The sequence below is a fragment of the Aquarana catesbeiana genome, linkage group LG01 (genome assembly GCF_042186555.1).
Source record: "Aquarana catesbeiana isolate 2022-GZ linkage group LG01, ASM4218655v1, whole genome shotgun sequence".
NCBI lineage: Eukaryota > Metazoa > Chordata > Amphibia > Anura > Ranidae > Aquarana > Aquarana catesbeiana.
The window spans coordinates 318,635,487-318,652,915 of NC_133324.1; the positions used below are offsets into that span (position 1 = coordinate 318,635,487).

General features: G+C 44.3%; 1 protein-coding gene across 4 annotated transcripts in view; it reads left to right on the top strand.

Moving 5' to 3' along the window:
* The window catches only part of SSH1 (slingshot protein phosphatase 1), a 160,094-nt gene that overhangs the window by 91,713 nt on the left and 50,952 nt on the right, over positions 1-17,429 (top strand). For all 4 annotated transcript variants that reach the window (XM_073630053.1, XM_073630059.1, XM_073630066.1 and 1 more), the window contains 4 exons: positions 4,870-4,935; positions 7,189-7,383; positions 9,344-9,437; positions 9,520-9,648. In XM_073630053.1, coding sequence (XP_073486154.1) covers positions 4,870-4,935; positions 7,189-7,383; positions 9,344-9,437; positions 9,520-9,648 — 484 coding nt within the window. The remainder of the gene's footprint in view (positions 1-4,869; positions 4,936-7,188; positions 7,384-9,343; positions 9,438-9,519; positions 9,649-17,429) is intronic.

A 17,429-nucleotide genomic window follows, 5' to 3' on the forward strand; every position in this document is an offset into this window, starting at 1 on the left:
GTTACTTAAATTAAACAAAAAATTCTAGTAACAAGTTTGCAGACAGCTTTAATTTGTGGTGTTTGCAGCATTGTAGAGGCCTAGGGGTTTTAAGCACAATACAATTGAGTTTGCTAACAGTTTTATTTATATATATATATATACACATACATATAATTTTACTCCTCTGAGCTTCTTAATCATGCTGCCCCCTGTCTGACTCCAGGTTTGTAGGTGCCCCCCACCCCCCAACCAGAGGTCCCACCAGAGTCTCCACTACATAGAGCCATTCCCAGTGCCACACACAGAGGCAGAGCAAGAGGTAACAGAGCTAAAGCCTCGCCGTTCCTCACCAGCACATTTGTGATTGACAGCAGCTCCTGAGTCAGCTTGGTTTTGGCTCTGTGTCTCCCTTTGGAATAACTGCATGTAAGGCTGTAGTTCTGAACAGGAGCATACACACAGTCATGGTGGTGCTCCATGGGTTCTGGCAGACCCAGGGGGCACCCACATACCTGTGGTCAAGAAACATGGGCGGGGGGCAGAATGAGGAGGAAAATCAGAGTAGAAAACACTGCAAGAGCATGAAAGTTTTGCTATTGGCAGCTAACTTCGCAAAATAAAAATGACTTTAATTAGTATAGTAAGTGTATTTGTAGTTTTAAAGATTTTTTCCACTACTAGCAAGCAAAAGGAAGCAGGACAACATACTTGTAACTTTATTTGAGCTGAACTTTAGACAAAACAGAGGTACAAAACATATGGGAGCTGTTTTATCTTTGTATGTCTGTCCATCCAGTCCTGAGAGCTATACATCTCTGCCACACAGCACAGCCCTGTCTGGCAGGGAAAAATACCTGGGTTTAATTTGCTGCAGTTAAGTAAAATGTGCAGGTCTTAATCCCTCTCAGAGCATATCAAAATGTTCACTCTCCTGCACTTTGTGGTAGATCCCAATGTGTTATCAGACTCTTATCTTGACATGTTAGTATATGTAGATAATGCACACCTCGCTGCCTTCCAAAGACTGGGGGAGTCAAAATGAACTGAAAGCATAGAAGAACACAGAGGGCGCATAGGCCTAGCGCATTATCCTCAATACATGTTTTATTTAATAAAAATGGAGGTGAATATACTCATCAACTAGTACTTGTGTCCATAGCATTATCATATAATCATCCGCTTAAATCCATATGAGAAAATCAACAGGAAGCTATATAAAGCAGCACTAAATGGAGAAAGCACTGGTCCTGACGTAAAAGTTCCTTGTCAACACCAAGAGACCTCTAAACAATGCTCTGAAGAAGAGGGAAACCTTGAAATGCGTTAGCTGATGTTACTACAAGTGTTGTGGATTTTCTCATATGGATTTAAGCGGATGATTTTATGATAATGCTATGACACAAGTACTGGTTTGTGAGTATATTCACCTCCATTTTTATTAAATAAAACATGTATTAAAGATAATGCGCTAGGCCTATGCGCCCTCTGTGTTCTCCTATGCTTTCACTTAATCCCTCTCAGCCTGTGACTGAACAGTGAGAAGCAGTCTCTCATCATGGGGGGGGTGGGTGCTTTGGGGCATGGGGGGGCCCTGCGGGCCCCCCCACCCCAAAGCACCTTGTCCCCATGTTGATGAGGACAAGGGCCTCTTCCCGACAACCCTGGCCGTTGGTTGTCGGGGTCTGCGGGCGGGGGGCTTAACGGAATCCGGGAGCCCCCTTTAATAAGGGGGCCCCCAGATCCCGGCCCCCCACCCTATGTGAACGAGTATGGGGTACATGGTACCCCTACCCATTCACCTAGGGAAAAAAGTGTCAATAAAAAACACAGTACACAGGTTTTAAAGTAATTTATTAGGCAGCTCCGGGGTCTTCTTCCGACTTCGGGGGTCTCTCTGGCGTCTTCTCCCGGTGTTCGCATCCTCTGCCGGCTCCACCGCTATCTTCTGCCGCTCTTTTGCCAGCGGTGGCCCGGACTTCTGGATCGTCTTCTTCCCTCTTCTCTTCCAGAGATGTTGACACAACACTCTCTCCAGCTGCACTGGTCTCTGAATGCTCAGCAACGGACTTATATAGGCGGTGACCCCGCCCTCTTATGCCGTCAAAGACCCTGGGCATGCTGGGACTGTGACGTTTCAGGAGGCGTGGTCACCTGGTGATGACCACGCCCCCTTATGATGGCACAGTCCCAGCATGCCCCGGGACAGTGACCTCATAAGGGGGCGGGGTCACCGCCTATATAAGTCCATTGCTGAGCGTTCAGAGACCATTCCAGCTGGAGAGAGCGTCGTGTCAACATCTCTGGAAGAAAAGAAGAAGGCAGAAGTCGGGACCACCGCTAGCAATTGAGCTGCAGAAGATAGCGGAGGAGCCGGCAGAAGATCAGGACACCGGGAGGAGACACCGGAGAGACCCCCGAAGTTGGAAGAGGACCCCCGAAGTTGGAAGAAGACCCCGGAGCTGCCTAATAAATTGCTTTAAAAACCTGTCTACTGTGTTTTTTATTGACACTTTTTTCCCTAGGTGAATAGGTAGGGGTACCATGTACCCCATACTCATTCACATAGGGTGGGGGGGCCGGGATCTGGGGGCCCCCTTATTAAAGGGGGCTCCCGGATTCCGATAAGCCCCCCGCCCGCAGACCCCGACAACCAAAGGCCAGGGTTGTCAGGAAGAGGCCCTTGTCCTCATCAACATGGGGACAAGGTGCTTTGGGGTGGGGGGGCCCCGCAGGGTGCCCCCATGCCCCAAAGCACCCACCCCCCCCCATGTTGAGGGCATGCGGCGTGGTACGGTCCAGGAGGGGGGGGGGTGGCGCTTGCTCGTCCCCACCCCCATTCCTGACCGGCTTGGCTGCGTGTTCAGATAAGGGTCTGGTATGGATTTTGGGGGGGACCCCACGCCGATTTTTCGGCGTAGGGGGTTCCCCTTAGATCCATACCAGACCTAAGGGCCTGGTATGCCCCTGGGGGGGAACCCACGCCGGTTTTTTCATTTAAAACTTGGCACGGCGTTCCCCCTCAGGATTTAGCACTGCCTGTGCTCATCACGAAAGGAAAAAAAAGTTTTCCTTTCCCGATCAGCGAGCCAGGCTTGTGCTTACAGAGTCGTACTGAAATCGTGTCTATATTATTCAGGCACGATTTGCATGCTACTTGAGGGTTTAACATTGAGGTCTATGCAGTACAACTCGCATAGAAGTTGGACCAAAGTAGTGCAGGGACTACTTTCAAGTCGGCACGACTTAAAGTCATGCCAATATGAATGGTAGTCATTGAAAATCATGGAGAATGACTTGTCATACGTTTTTGCAGTACAAAATTGTGTGACAAGTCGTATAAGTGTGAAAGGGGCCTAAACGTAAACGCGGCAAAACGGACCGTTTAAATGTGGGTTAATATCTGTCAAGTTAAATCGTTCAGGAGAGGTTGTAAAAACGTCCTTCGTACATGAAGCCTTACTAGGTCAAAAACCTGATACATACTATGAGCTTTGCTAGGTTGAAGGAAAAAAACTTTCAGCTCTGGTCGGAGCAGCTGTACTAACAATCTACCATTAGTACAGAGATCTCCCCCTCTGAGCTGTTGTGATCTGACAGGGGGACAGCCCTCCTGCCAGAACACTCCAGTCAGCGATCTCCGCCATTGGCTGAGAGTGCTGATTGGGGAGCCAGTCAGCTGCTGGTTTTCCACGGCTGCCATACACATGGACCGAATGTCGGCCGGTTTTATTAAACTGGCCAATGTCACTCGGCCCATGTATACGGGAGTTAACCAGAGCTACAAAAAGCATATCCATTGTTTCTGCTATTTAAAAGTAACTGCAACTGCCGTGGATTGACTGCTTTTAGGGCTGGTTCCCACAACATGCAGTCCAGTACGTTTTATTTTTTTTTCTGCATCTGTAACGCATGGATAGTAGGTTATATGGTTTTCAGTGGTATTTTTCACAATAGTGTTGTCAGTCCCAGTGCGTTCATGTTACAGAAAAGAAAGTAGATCATGCTGCATTTTTTCTGCATGGAACTGTACACACCAAAAACGCACTGGAACGCACATATCCCCATTTAGTGCTAGTTCACACCAAATGCAGCTCCGTTCAGTTCCGTGCGCTTTTTTTCTGCACAAAATGCATGCAGTTTTTTCCATGTATTCCAATGGCTCTAGTTCACACCATGCATTCAGTTTCCAGTCAGTTTCTGCACCGGAAACTGACTGCATGGTGTGAACTAGAGCCATTGAACTACATGGAAAACACTGTGCATGCATTTTGAGTGCAGAAAAAAAGCGCACGGAACTGAATCGAACTGCGTCTATTGTGAACCAGCACTTAAGGTCAAGAAAAAGGAAAAAAGCACTAGTGAGGATTAAAGCCCCCGGAAACGCATTAAAATGCGCATGCAGGAACGCACACAGACTGCATTTCTGTGTTGTGAACTGGCCCTTAAAGATTTGCAGGGACGTCAGGAACGTGTGTTCCCTATTTGACACAACGAGTAACTGTGTAAAAATAAAGTCTGCCATTCTTGCAGTATCAAGAGCCCATTTACACTGTGCCTTGTATTGATCAAAGAAAGGTAGATGCACATTGTCACACAGGAAAGTCACTCATTGTAACTGCGGACCCTTTCATAAGGAAAGGTCAATGTTGCTTTTTTAAATTTGAAGCATCCTGGAGAAACAGATCATGTCATTTAAGCACACATACTGCATAATTTGTTCTCCGCAAGTGCTGCTGGACTTCTGCTTATGTAAGGGTCCACTGGGGAGGAGAGTTGTTTTCCTGGGTGGTTTTGTAAACTGCAGAGCAGCGTATGTGCATTTCATTAGGAGATATTCCTTCTTTTTTTTTAAGTTCTAAACTTTCTGTATTTTCTCTGTTTGCTTAGTGGGTTTAGTGTCAACACTGCAGGTAGAACCCATGTGTTCAAACCAGTATCCGTCCAAGCCATGTGGTAAGCAAGTGTTATAATATTCATTGTTTCTTTGTTTGTCGTCATTATATATGTGCTTAATACGGTGTGTTAGATACCACCCATATTACCTCATTTCTGATAGCGAAGGGGTAATCCTAACAGAGTATCTTGGACAAGGTAGAGTACCATTGTTTTGTTTTTGTGATTTTTTTCCCATCCCATCTGTCTTCCCTGACAATATTTCTTCTTCTTTCCAGCTTTGTCTTTTATTCACGTTTCTTCTTAGGTTTCCTCAGGGCAAATGCAAATGATACAGATGGACAGGCACAGCGGCCAAAACAAATTTCTTACTTAGCAACATTTGGTGCTTTTTAGTTGCTGTCTTGTATAGAACAGCTAATATTATTCATGCCTGATCGTTTCGTCTAAATGTTTACTGAAATATGTGTTTTCAACAATTCTTGTATTATTAAAGTGGAAGTAAACTTCCATCTCTGGCTTTTACTTATAGGTAAGCCTATAATAAGGCTTACCTATAGGTAGTGTAAATATCTCCTAAACGTGCACCGATTAGGAGATATTTACTGTACATGTAGCCATTGGCACAGGTGCCCTGAAGAAACTGCCACCGTGCCGTTCCTTCAGAGCCCTGTGCCGTAAACTGAGACGCATGCACAGGAGTGATGTTATCGCGGCTCTGGTCAGAGCCGGAGTCCGCGAACCCGGAAGCAAGACTGGTGAAGATGGGAGTGCCTGCAGCTCTGACATCTCGGCGCTGGAATGATTCGTTTTAAGGCAAGTTTAACATAATTTGCTAGTATGCATTGCATTGCATACTAGCACATTATAACATTACCTTGCAGGGTCCAAAAAAAAAAAAAAATCCAGCTGTTTACAACCGCTTTAAAGAGGAGCTCCAGTCATTTTTTTTGGTTTATTAAAAGTCAGCAGCTACAAAAACTGTAGCATGATCCAGTGATGTGTACACCCGAGCTACCCCTTCCCACTAGCTTCTCTCCCTGGTGCTGGCCTTTACTGTGGGCACCGGGCTGTGACTGATTGTGGCTTCACGGCCGAGTGCTTTCTGCGCATGCGAAAGTCGCACTGGGTGTTGTGATTGGTGCTGCAGTCTTCTGGGACCAGTAAGGTGTTGACTGCAGAGAGGGTGGGGGAGAGGAGAACTTCTGGTCAGATTGCCTAAGTGATTCAAGCGGAAGTGGGAGCAGGTACCTGTCAAAACCATGTACCTGCACCTGCCCCCCCCCGCCCCCCATTGTAATTTATAGAAGAGGAGGGGTGATGGAGGCCTTAAAGCGGAACTTCTCCTCTTGGGTGGAGCTCCACTTTAAGCATAGTTTTGTAGCTCTGGGGATCATTTTTCCACAGGGTTTTAATTGTTGTGTAGCTATCCTTAACCATGCATAGCCAAAAAATATGGCTTGCAGGCTCAGTAGGTACGTTTAACACGTTTGCGCTCGAACAGTTCATTGCAGCTTTATACAATCAAGGCTGTTCATTGGAAGGTTAAGCCAGGCACCAGTGGTGGCTGGTGCTCAATTTTTGAGGGGGGGGGGTTAACAAACCACCCGACCTCCATTCGGTCGATCGGTCAAACCCCACACCCCCTGTCAGTCGGTCCATCCCCCCCCCCCCCCCCCCCTCAACTCCATCACTCGCCCGCCCATCAGCCCCGCACTTACCCCATCCAGGCCACGGGCAGCTTCAGCGGCTTCCCCCTGCTCCCGGACAATTGGGAGGAGAAGCAAGAAGACACACAACTGGTTGGGCTCAGGGTGCAGTGTTTTTGTATTTTTGAGCACGAATCTGCTTAATTTCATACTGCAATCATATACAGAAACCATTAAGATTTCTTAATAATTTAAACAGTTAGTTAAATAAAACGGAGTGTATATATTATGTATAAGTGAAATTTTTTTACCGTCCTGCTATTAAAATAGTGGTAGTTTTGAGATTTTTTTTTTAACCAACCTTAGGGATATGTACAAGTCATTCTATACAAAGAGGAACCACTGTGGAATCCCACCACACGTGAGGTATTATGTTAATGGGAAATGCATGTTTCATACATCATGTTCTGAATGCTAAAGAAGGCTAATGATGAGGCAAAGTGTGATGTGTGTAGCAAGAATGACATATTATAAATACACTTTTTTTTTTTTTTTATCCTAGCCTGCAAAAATTGATTTATGTTTAATTTATTATCTGCTGTTATGCTTTTTGTGGCCTCATGCTTGTTTATTCAAGTCTGTTCTTTCTCATAATCTAAAACAGGTCAGCACTTCAAGTCCTACACAAGGCCTCCGAAGTTGCCAGACGATACAACTACTTTCCTGGAGGGCTGGCTCTTGTGTGGGCCTCATACTATGAGAGCTGTATCTGCTCTGAGCAAAGCTGCATAAATGAGTGGAACACAATGCAGGACCTGGAGTCCACCCGACCAGACTCCCCCATCCTCTTCCTGGAGAAGTGAGTATCCCAGTCCTTCTGTTAGTTTTCTGAAGAAATGTATCCCTATAAGAAACATTTCTGTTTTATAGCAACCTATTAGTAATATTCACCACTTAAGCTCCAGAAGATTTTACCCCCCTTCATGACCAGGCCTTTTTTAGCTATATGCAACTGCGCTACTTTAACGAACAATTACGTGGTCATCTAACGCTGTACCCAAATTATATTTTTTCCCTCAAATAGAGCTTTCATTTGGTATTTAAACACCACTATTTTTTTTTTTTTTATTATTATTATATAAATGAAAAAAAGACTGTAAATTTTGAAGGGGAAAAAACTATAGTTTTTACTTTCTGCTATAAAACATATCCAATAAAAACAAAAATCACATTTCTTCATAGATTTAGGCCAAAATGTATTCTGCTACATATGTTTGGTAAATTAATCCCAATAAGTGTATATAAATTTGTTTGCATTCAAGTTCTAGCATCTATAGCATATAGTTTACTGTATGAGATATATACTGAAATTTATTATTTTTAATTTTTTTTATATACTGGTAATGGCAGTGATCAGCGACGTATAGCGTGAGTGTGATAGTGCAGCAGGCAATCTGATACAAACTCGCACTTTGTGGGCACTGACTAACTTATACTTACGTCACCAGAGACACTAATACAGTGATCAGTGCTAAAAATGTACACAGTCACTGTATGAATGACACTGGCCGGAAAGGGGTTAAAATTTAGGGGCAATAAAGGGGTTAATTGTGTGCCTAGCCAGTGTTAATGTGTTTACTGTGTGCTGCTTTTTACTACAGATCAATTTATAGCAGAGAATAGAAACAAAGCTATTGCTCCCTCTGTATAAAGCTGTGTGCTGCTTACCAGCAAAAAGCTGTAGGCTGTGATTTGACACAGCTGATCAGCCATGATCAGCCAGGTACCGGCCATGAGTCATTGGCTGGGATCTGTTGATAAACTCCCACTATGTCAAATTACAGGGGAGTAGGCGGGGAGGGGCGCACGCCCCATCCCGGAAACAGGCGGCCATGTACCAGTACGTTGCAGTGCATGTAGCTGCCACCTCGCTGCAGTAAAAGTACTGTGGCGGGTCAGCAACTAGTTAAACACAGATTTTGCCTATTACCAGGCATAAGTAATGATCCTAGAAACATAAAGGGGGATGGTTTTGAAAAATAGTCATCAGAAATGGTAAAAGTTTAATCATCAGGAACTAGCTGAAATTCAAACAGTGCATGGCCATCTTTAGTTGTCAGATAACCCAAGGCATTATCTACTTTCTTCAGCCAAGTGTGGCTGTGAAGGACCCAGACACCCCCACCCCCCACCCCCCCAATATAAGATTACCCTTATGCAATCTTCAGACAGGGATTGTACTAACGTTTTGTAACATTTCTGTGCAGTGGGACTGCACCTTCACTTTTACTTCTTTTATTGAGAACACATGGGGCACAGTCATGCAGTGCATTAGGCCCCTTTCACACGGGACGGATCCGTGTTGATCCGCCCCGTGTTTATCCGCTGCTCAGCGGGGATCGCTCCGCTTTCCCCAGCTAAGCAGGCAGATGACAGGGCGGGACCCGCACACTGTGCAGGGACCGCCCTGTCAGATCTCCGCTCTCCCCTATGGGGGATCGGAGGAACACGGACCGTCTGTCCGTGTTCCTCCGATCCGCTCTGCAGACGGATAGAAAAATAGGATTTTCTTCCGTCCGCAGAATCGGACGAGAGCGGAGGCGGACAACATCGGGTGTCAGCGGATGTACATCCGCTGACACCCGCTATCCCATAGGGATGCATGTATGTCCGTATTTCATCCAAAAACGGATGGATGAAATACGGACATACGGTCCGCACGTGTGAAAGGGGCCTTACACTTGGCTCTTGTGGTCTCAAAGTGGAGCACACATCTCCTTGTCTGTTTTTGCCGTAACCTAGCATGTCTTCTTGTATAGGCCAAATGAAGGTGAAAGGACTGAATGGGTCATCAAAGCTTCTTTGCGGAGTGTCATGATGAGCAAAGACTTGGAGAATGTGACTTGTAAAGAAGTAAGCGGTTTATAATCTTTCCATCAATTCTACATTCCCCAAAATGTGTAAAAATGTTTTGAGCCTTTTGTCTTCTTCCTAGATTCGAAATGAGCTGGAGAAGAAACTGAGCTGCAATTTAAAAGAGTACAAAGAATACATTGACAATGAGATGCTGGTTATTTTGGGACAAATGGATAAAGCCTCTCTAATCTTCGATTACCTTTACTTGGTATGTACACATAATACTTAAATTTTTGAGTTCTTATTTTATTGTAAAGAACTAATTCTTTAAGTAGAATTGATTATTTGTGTGAGCTGGGGACTGGTTATCAAAGGATGTTACTATCGCCGTTTTTTTAATCCTATACTTAAGACTTTATTTCCCTCTGTGTACTGGCACTTGGAATGTAGCCCGCACAGCTGACATTTATTGGTTCTCTTGTACTTAGTTAATTGAAATGTGCTATACTGTTTTCCTAAAGCTCCTTAATAAACTGTGGTCCTCACTAAAGGTGCACATTGATTTTCTTTACATCAACTAGTCACCATGCATTCTACCCACAGTTTTCCAGTAAGTACAGGATGTTATTTGTCACTGCATTACCACACGCCTAGAACCAGCTTAACTGCTTTTGAAGTCTGAAATATGAAGCACTGTCAAGAATATTTGATCAGGCAATTCGGTCACTTTGTCAAGAAAAGAAGGTAAAGCATTTAGCAGTTTGAAGAAGGACCCTGTTTCCACAATTTTGCTCTTGCCATGGAGTTTCTTGGATCTATGCTGCTTGCGATTTGCATGTCTGCAGACAAAAATGTTTTCTGTCTGCCCCTCCTGTCCTTTTTGGCCTTTTATTCACTTACATGTTCTTTGCAAGCTTATTTAGGAACGGCTTGCCAGGGCCACCTCATATTGTATTGTGATGGGTGTTGACCTTATTGACATACTTATGACCTGAGTGCAGGCATACGTCCTGTTATATGCTAAAATCCTTACAATCGTGCATTTGAAAAAAAAAACGTGTAAGCAAAGTAAATAGGGTTCTTTCTGTTAAGTATAGCAAGACGTATAAACTTTGTATATTTATGATATCATTAAAGCAGACAGCTCTTATGGCCCAAAACATTTGTAATTCTGTCCACTTGTTAATTCATACACCTCTGCTGTACAGCACAGCCAGGACGGTGACTCCACTTTCTTGAACTTTAGATTTAAAGCCTAACTGTACATATTTGGGGCCCTAGCTCTCTTAACAGTATGTGAAGTTATGCACAGGATACTTGGACATTATGGTTACTATGCAGAAGGACAGCTTCTCAGTACGGGACTTGGAAGACTGTGTAGCAGCGGCGACTACTAAAGTGATTCTCTGCTTCCATGGGGATCAGCCAGGTATAGAATCATTTGAAATATTTTTACTTGCATTGGTCCAAGCTAGACCAATTTAACTATGGAAATAAAATTAAAAAATACCTGGAATTCAGTGTTTAAAGTCTCGTTTAAGAAATAAAAATAACAAACATGTTATACTTCCCTCCTCTGTGCAGTTGGTTTTGCACAGAGCAGCCCGGATCCTCCTCTTCTTGGGTCCCTCTTTGCGGCTCCTGGCCCCTCCCTCCTATCGAGTGCCCCCTCAGCCAGCAGCTCTCCATAGGAGCACCCGAGCCAGAGCTCCGTGTATCCATTGAGACACAGAGCCCCAACCTGGCCCCGCCCCCTCTCTCCCCTGATTGGCTGACTGACTTTGACAGCTGCGGGAGCCAATGGCGCCGCTGCTGTGTCTCAGCCAATCAAGAGGAGTGTTCCGGACAGCTTAGACACTCTTGGACATCGCTGGAGAGAGATGGTAAGAAATTAGGGGGTGCTGGGGCAGCTGCTACACACAGAAGGTTTTTTTATCTTAATGCATGGAATGCATTAAGATAAAAAAGCCTTCTGCCTTTCCAACTCCTTTAACTCTACCACTTTGTGTTCATGTTCTTTCCTGTGTTGAGACAAATGTTAAAAGCAGTGGCGGCCCATCCATAGGGGCCACCCCCCTTAAAGCTAGTCACAAAAAAAGGTCCTTTTAAGTGCACTGTGTTCGGGTTCCGGACACAGTGCACTATGGGAAGCGTGACGTCTATGCAATCACTTGATTGCAGGCAACACGCTTCATTTGCCTGTTTTTTTTGCTGCTTAGTGGTGCCTAAACACTCCATTCATGTTGATGTCTGTTTTTGATTGGCAACGCCATAAGACATGGGTGGTGCTTTTCCTCAGAGCCGCGGCATCACTTCCGCTTTCTCTGTGCCAGTGAGAAACCGTAAGTGACGCAGCGGCTCCATGGATGGAACGCATGGCCCGAGCGCTGCATTTTTACAGAATCCATAATTGGTAGGCTCTTAGGAAAAGTAAGGTTGCTATTGCTGCATTACAATTTGTTTGCTAACACCAACTGAAACATCAACTGAGGAGTCTGTCCCCCTTCTGTGCTAGAGCGATGAGTCACAAGTTGGAGAAAAAGATATGTTTGTTTGCTACCTTTTTATTAACAAGCTCTACACTGACTGCATCCTCTCCGCAGACCCATACCAAAAGACACCATGGGCAAGTGGATATAGATCGATAATCATCAGTTAGTACTGGGGCTGTATACTCTGTCCTGGGGTGCTGGGGCTGTATACTCTGTGCTGGGGCTGTATACTCTGTCCTGGGGTGCTGGGGCTCTGTACTCTGTCCTGGGGTGCTGGGGCTCTGTACTCTGTCCTGGGGTGCTGAGCTAAATACTCCTGACACTATTGATGGAAGCTAGTGGAATACAGGGGATGAAGTGGGTGGATTCTATAAGGGGTGGTGCTTATTAAAGTGGGAGGGGTCAAAAAGGAGGGGCGGGGTCTGGCGCCCCCCATCCTAAAACTTCACCAGCCGCCACTGGTTGGAAGCTACAGCCTCTGATAATAGCTTCCCACAGGATTACAACAGAGTCAACCTTAGCTTAAAATATACCCAAACCTTTGTTTTTCTTTTTCTTTTTTTTTTCCTTGCTCTGTGCAGTGGTTTTGCACAGAGCAGCCCCAATCCTCCTTTTCAGGGGTCCCCCGCTGGTGCTCCAGGCCCCTCCTCTTTGGTGAATAAACCCACGGGAAGCCACTTTTCCTGGGGGGACTTGTGTGTGCTCTCTCCTGAGATGCCCAGTCTGCATCTATTGACAGCAGTGGGAGCCAATGGCTGCTGCTATCAATCTACCCAATGAGGAGGGAGACAGCGGTAAAAAAATCTTAAAGAGGGAGTCAACCTGAAAAAAAATTATTAAAAGCCAGCAGCTACAAATACTGAAGCTGCTGACTTTTAATAAATGGACACTTAACTGTCCAGGAGTCCAGCAATGCCGAAGCCAAGCATTGGCTCGGCTGCTGCCGCCGGGAATAAGGATGTGAAGCGTTTCACTTTCCGGTTCCCAACTGCGCATGCGCGAGTCGTGCTGCGCGTCCTAAGTGGTCCCCGCTATCTCCTGGGACCTGTGTGTTTCCCAGGAGACAGCGGGAGGGGGCGTGACTCCGCGGGAGTCTATTCCCGGAAGTGGGTGCAGATACCTGTCTAATACAGGTATCTGCACCCCCTCCCCCCTGAAAGGTGCCAATTGTGGCACTGGAGGGGGGGAGGAATCAGATGAGCGGAAGTTCCACTTTTGCTTTAGAACCACTTTATATGACATGAAAGTAATTATTTTTCTATGAGTTTAGTATTTTCCAAAATAAATATGTTCAAAAACTAATAATTTTTCAAAGTGTATGTGAATCTTAAAGGTGAACTTTTCTTATTCCCTCCCTTTTTGGTCTGCTAAATATACAATTAAAATCGTTTCAGGATATTGGTTTGATAAGTACAAAAAGTTGCTTTTGCCTTAAACCCGTGAGCTAATAACTTCCTGTACTCTTTGCCTGTGCACAAGGTGAGAAGAAGCCCTTTGTTCTTGGAATGCATCAGAAATCAGAGACAGGGCTTGACTGCACATGCTTTGGAATTTAGAGCCAAAATTATAAATTGGAAGAATTTACTAAAACTGTAAGAATCTGATACATCTATGCATAGTAGCCAATCTGCTTTCATCTTCAGCCTGTTCAGTTAAGCTTTTAAATCGATAGAAGCTGATTGGTTGCCGTGCACAGCTGTTCCAGGTTCTGGCTGCTCTAGTCTTAGTAAATCCCCCTCACTGTGTTGTCATGACAAAGAGGAAGGTAGGAGCACATTATATTGTTGGCACATCAACAGTTCTTTTTCTGTACGTGCAGTGTTTTAAAGGAATTAAACATGGAAAAATGTGCTTGTATTGCAGAGATGTATGAAACGTGTGTTGTTTTTTTTTTTTTTTTTTGTTTTTTTTTTTCGGGGTTTTTTTGCCTTGACCTATGCTTTGGGCATCCATGCAGGGCTCTATTGATTATAGTAATAAAGGACCAGTAATAAGGTTTAACTTCTGCTTAGACCAAGATGCAATCAGAATGCTTGTTAAGTTCTCCTCTAGAAGGAAATGCCTTTGCACAAATGAATTCTTCATGTAGGAGTGGGTACAGTAAGGCCCCTTTCACATGTGCGGATCCATTTTCAGACATCTGCCTGCTCAGCAGGGATCGATCCGTTGATCCCCGCTGAGCCGGCAGATGACAAGTCTGTCTCCGCACGCTGTGCATAAACGGATCTGTCAGATCTCCGCTCTCCTCTTTGGGGGGATCGGATGAAAACGGACCGCCTGTCTGATCTGCCAGACGGATGGGAAATAGCGGATCGGATGTCAGCAGACATGTCACCGCTGACATCCGTCGCTCCATAGAGATGTATGGAGCGTTCGTTCAGGTCCGCCTGAAAAAACTCACAGGCGGATCTGAATGGTCCGCACGTGTGAAAGGGCTTTTTGGAGTAGTTCATGTAAGGCCTAAATATCTAAAGAGGATTGTGGGTTTTTAATACATTTATGACGACATTTGAGCTGCCCTGAAAAAAATGTGCTGATCAGGTCAGTTAAAAAAAAAAAAAAAGAGGCTGTTGTGTGTTCAAAATGGAATTTGGTATTTGGAACATACAATCAGAATACCTTTCTGTGGTATAAGAGGAACTAAACCCTCCTATCTCTTACAGCTAAGGGAGCTGCCATCTTAGCCTCTGATCTGCAGTTGCCATTGTGCTGCATATGTGATCAGTTATGACACCAGCCTTTTGATGGCTTGACAGTTCGATTGACAGCACAAGCAACTGTTAGTTATCGTTTATGGCATGTCTTGAATATCACTGTTTTGGGAAATCATTAAATCGCTTCGTTTTAGTTCCGCTTACACTATAGAGTTAGAGAAACAGGTTGGTATCCGTGCTACTAAACAACAATGGTATTCCTAAAAAGAAGCAGCCAGCACAATTTGTTGATAAGCAAATGTATATAAAATAAAAGTCCACATGCGGCGCTATCTAAAGGTAAACAGTCCTTCCAAGAGGGTAAAGATGAAAGAAACCCTTCACCAACTTCAGTGTGTTAGGAAAGGCACACCACACCATGTATGAATCCAATCTGCTTACCAGAAAGCTGTGTAGAGCAAGCATGTATAAATCATTAGGCAAAAATCAGCTTGCGCTCCAGACACTGTTGTGGGTATGTAGTAATTCAATCACAGGACCAAACTTGCATCAGGCACTGTTCCCATCACCATCAGCTGTGACCATCAGCTCCAACATTCAATGAGCGTAACATCCAATCAGGAAGACAGCATTACCCTTGAAAGAATAAGGCAGCCAATGGTGAAGCCTGTAAAGTATAATCACAATTTATTGTAGTAACTTGCATATTAAAACAGGAAATCGAACAGCAAGATGTAAATAGGCCGCAGCTCTCTGCGTGCTTGTATCTCTGCTTGCATGACATGTTTCATCCAACTGTATATGATCAGAGGCACGTGGCCTTGTGACACAAGCACGCCCTCTTATCTGAATCCCGGGTGACGCAGACACAGGTAGAACGAACCTCCAGAATCACGCACCAGCCGGAAGTAAGGTGGTTGGAATGCAACGCACACTGTTTCTGCGCTCCACCACTGATCCATCCCTTACAAATGACACTGAAAACAGAGAAGGGGCCTTGTGTCATGCGCTCTAGCTGGAAGTAAGGTGGTTGGAACGCAACGCGCTCGCGTTCCACCACCAAACCATCCCTCACAAATGACACTGAAACCATAGGAGGAGCCTCCAGTCAGGTGCGCTAGCCCAAATTAATGGCTGGAACACCCTACATAATCACGTAATTTTTCTTGGGCAATACCTGTACTTAGCAAAATACAAGGTAATATAAAAATACCACATGAAAAATGGCATAAAAATAGTTATAGAGGAGGCAATATAATGTTGCTGGAGGCTCCCTAAAGCATAAAATATTAAAACATGGCATAAAAAGGTATAAAAAAAACCCCTAAAAACAAAAATAACCTCCTAATGGGACTCAACACTGTATTGGCCAACATGAGTAACTGCAAATCTCTTGTGAGCTGAAAAAATATTTACTGTATACTAAAATGACTGAATGATAAAAATATGAACTATTGCTAATAAAACAATTTCCGTCCCAATCAACGTTTAAGCCAAAAGGAGTGTAATATTTAAGATCATAAATCCATCAGTTTCCATCCATGAGATGTCTCTGGGCCATACTTCCTCGCCAATGTGGTGTAAATCTATTGATGGCAATAAAAGTAGTACCCGCTGGATTTATGTTATGGCAATCAAGATAATGGCGAAAGACACTCTGCTTAGGAAATCCCTTCTTTATATTAGCCGCATGTTCTTTAAGACGCCCTTCACACTGGGGTGTTTTTCAGGCGCTTTTGGGCTAAAAATAGCGCCTAAAAAATGCCTCCCCTGCATCCCCAGTGTGAAAGCCAGAGTGCTTTCACACTGGGGCGGTGCGCTTGCAGGACGTAAGAAAAAGTCCTGTAAGCACCATCTTTCGGGCAGTGGAGGAGCGGCGTATACACCGCTCTTGCCCATTGTAATGAATGGGCACATGCAGCGGCGCTACACGGTGCATTTAACCCTTTATTCGGCCGCTAGCGGGGGTTAAAAGCACCCTGCTAGCGGCCGAATATCGATGCTAAAACGACAGTAAAGCGCCGCTAAAACTAGCGCCATTTTATTGTCAAGGCCGCCCCCCCAGTGTGAAAGCAGCCTAATATTCACATTCATGGCTCTTATTGTGCAGCCTACATATTGTAGACAGCATGGACACATCAACAGATAAACTACGTTTTGAGATGTGCAGGTAATGAAAGTATTAATGTCATACACCCTAGCAGTGACATTAGACATCTTTTGTATGAATTTTCTATTTTTATTCATTCTGTATTGATTACATCAAATATGTCCATTGATTGCTTGTACTAAATATGTTATATATTTGCTAAGTAAATCTTTTATGATTACATTGTAATATTTTTTGAATATGATTGATATAATAATTTTTCTACAATCATGGATGACCGTATGGGATTGAGATGTTGAATCAATACAGATGTATTATTCTATGCAGTAATATATACAATGACATGCCTCATGCAAAGTCCCATTTCCTTTCCTTCTCTTCAAGCCACATCGGCCATCGCCATGATGTAGCTCTTTCCACTCAACAGTCCCCAATAATTGGATTACCTGCGAGGAATCCTTAAGAAAAGATGGAGTCGGTGAGACTAATGGCTGTAAAAAGCCGTCTATATTTTTCCCAATACGGGAGGTAATGGAGTTTAAACCACTAATGATGGGTCTCCCCAGTGGATTAACCAGATCTTTATGGACTTTGGGGAGAAAATAAATCGCTGGTATCCTGGGAACTAAATAAGCCTTCTCCATTTTAGTAAGTAGATAGTCATCAAAACCTGCGTCTGTTTAATAAGCCCCTTTTTATATTTAAAAGTGGGGTCATGGCACAAAAGTATATAAGTATTTGTATCATAACTAATTTTATTCATTTCGTCTACATACGCTGTTTTGTCTAATAT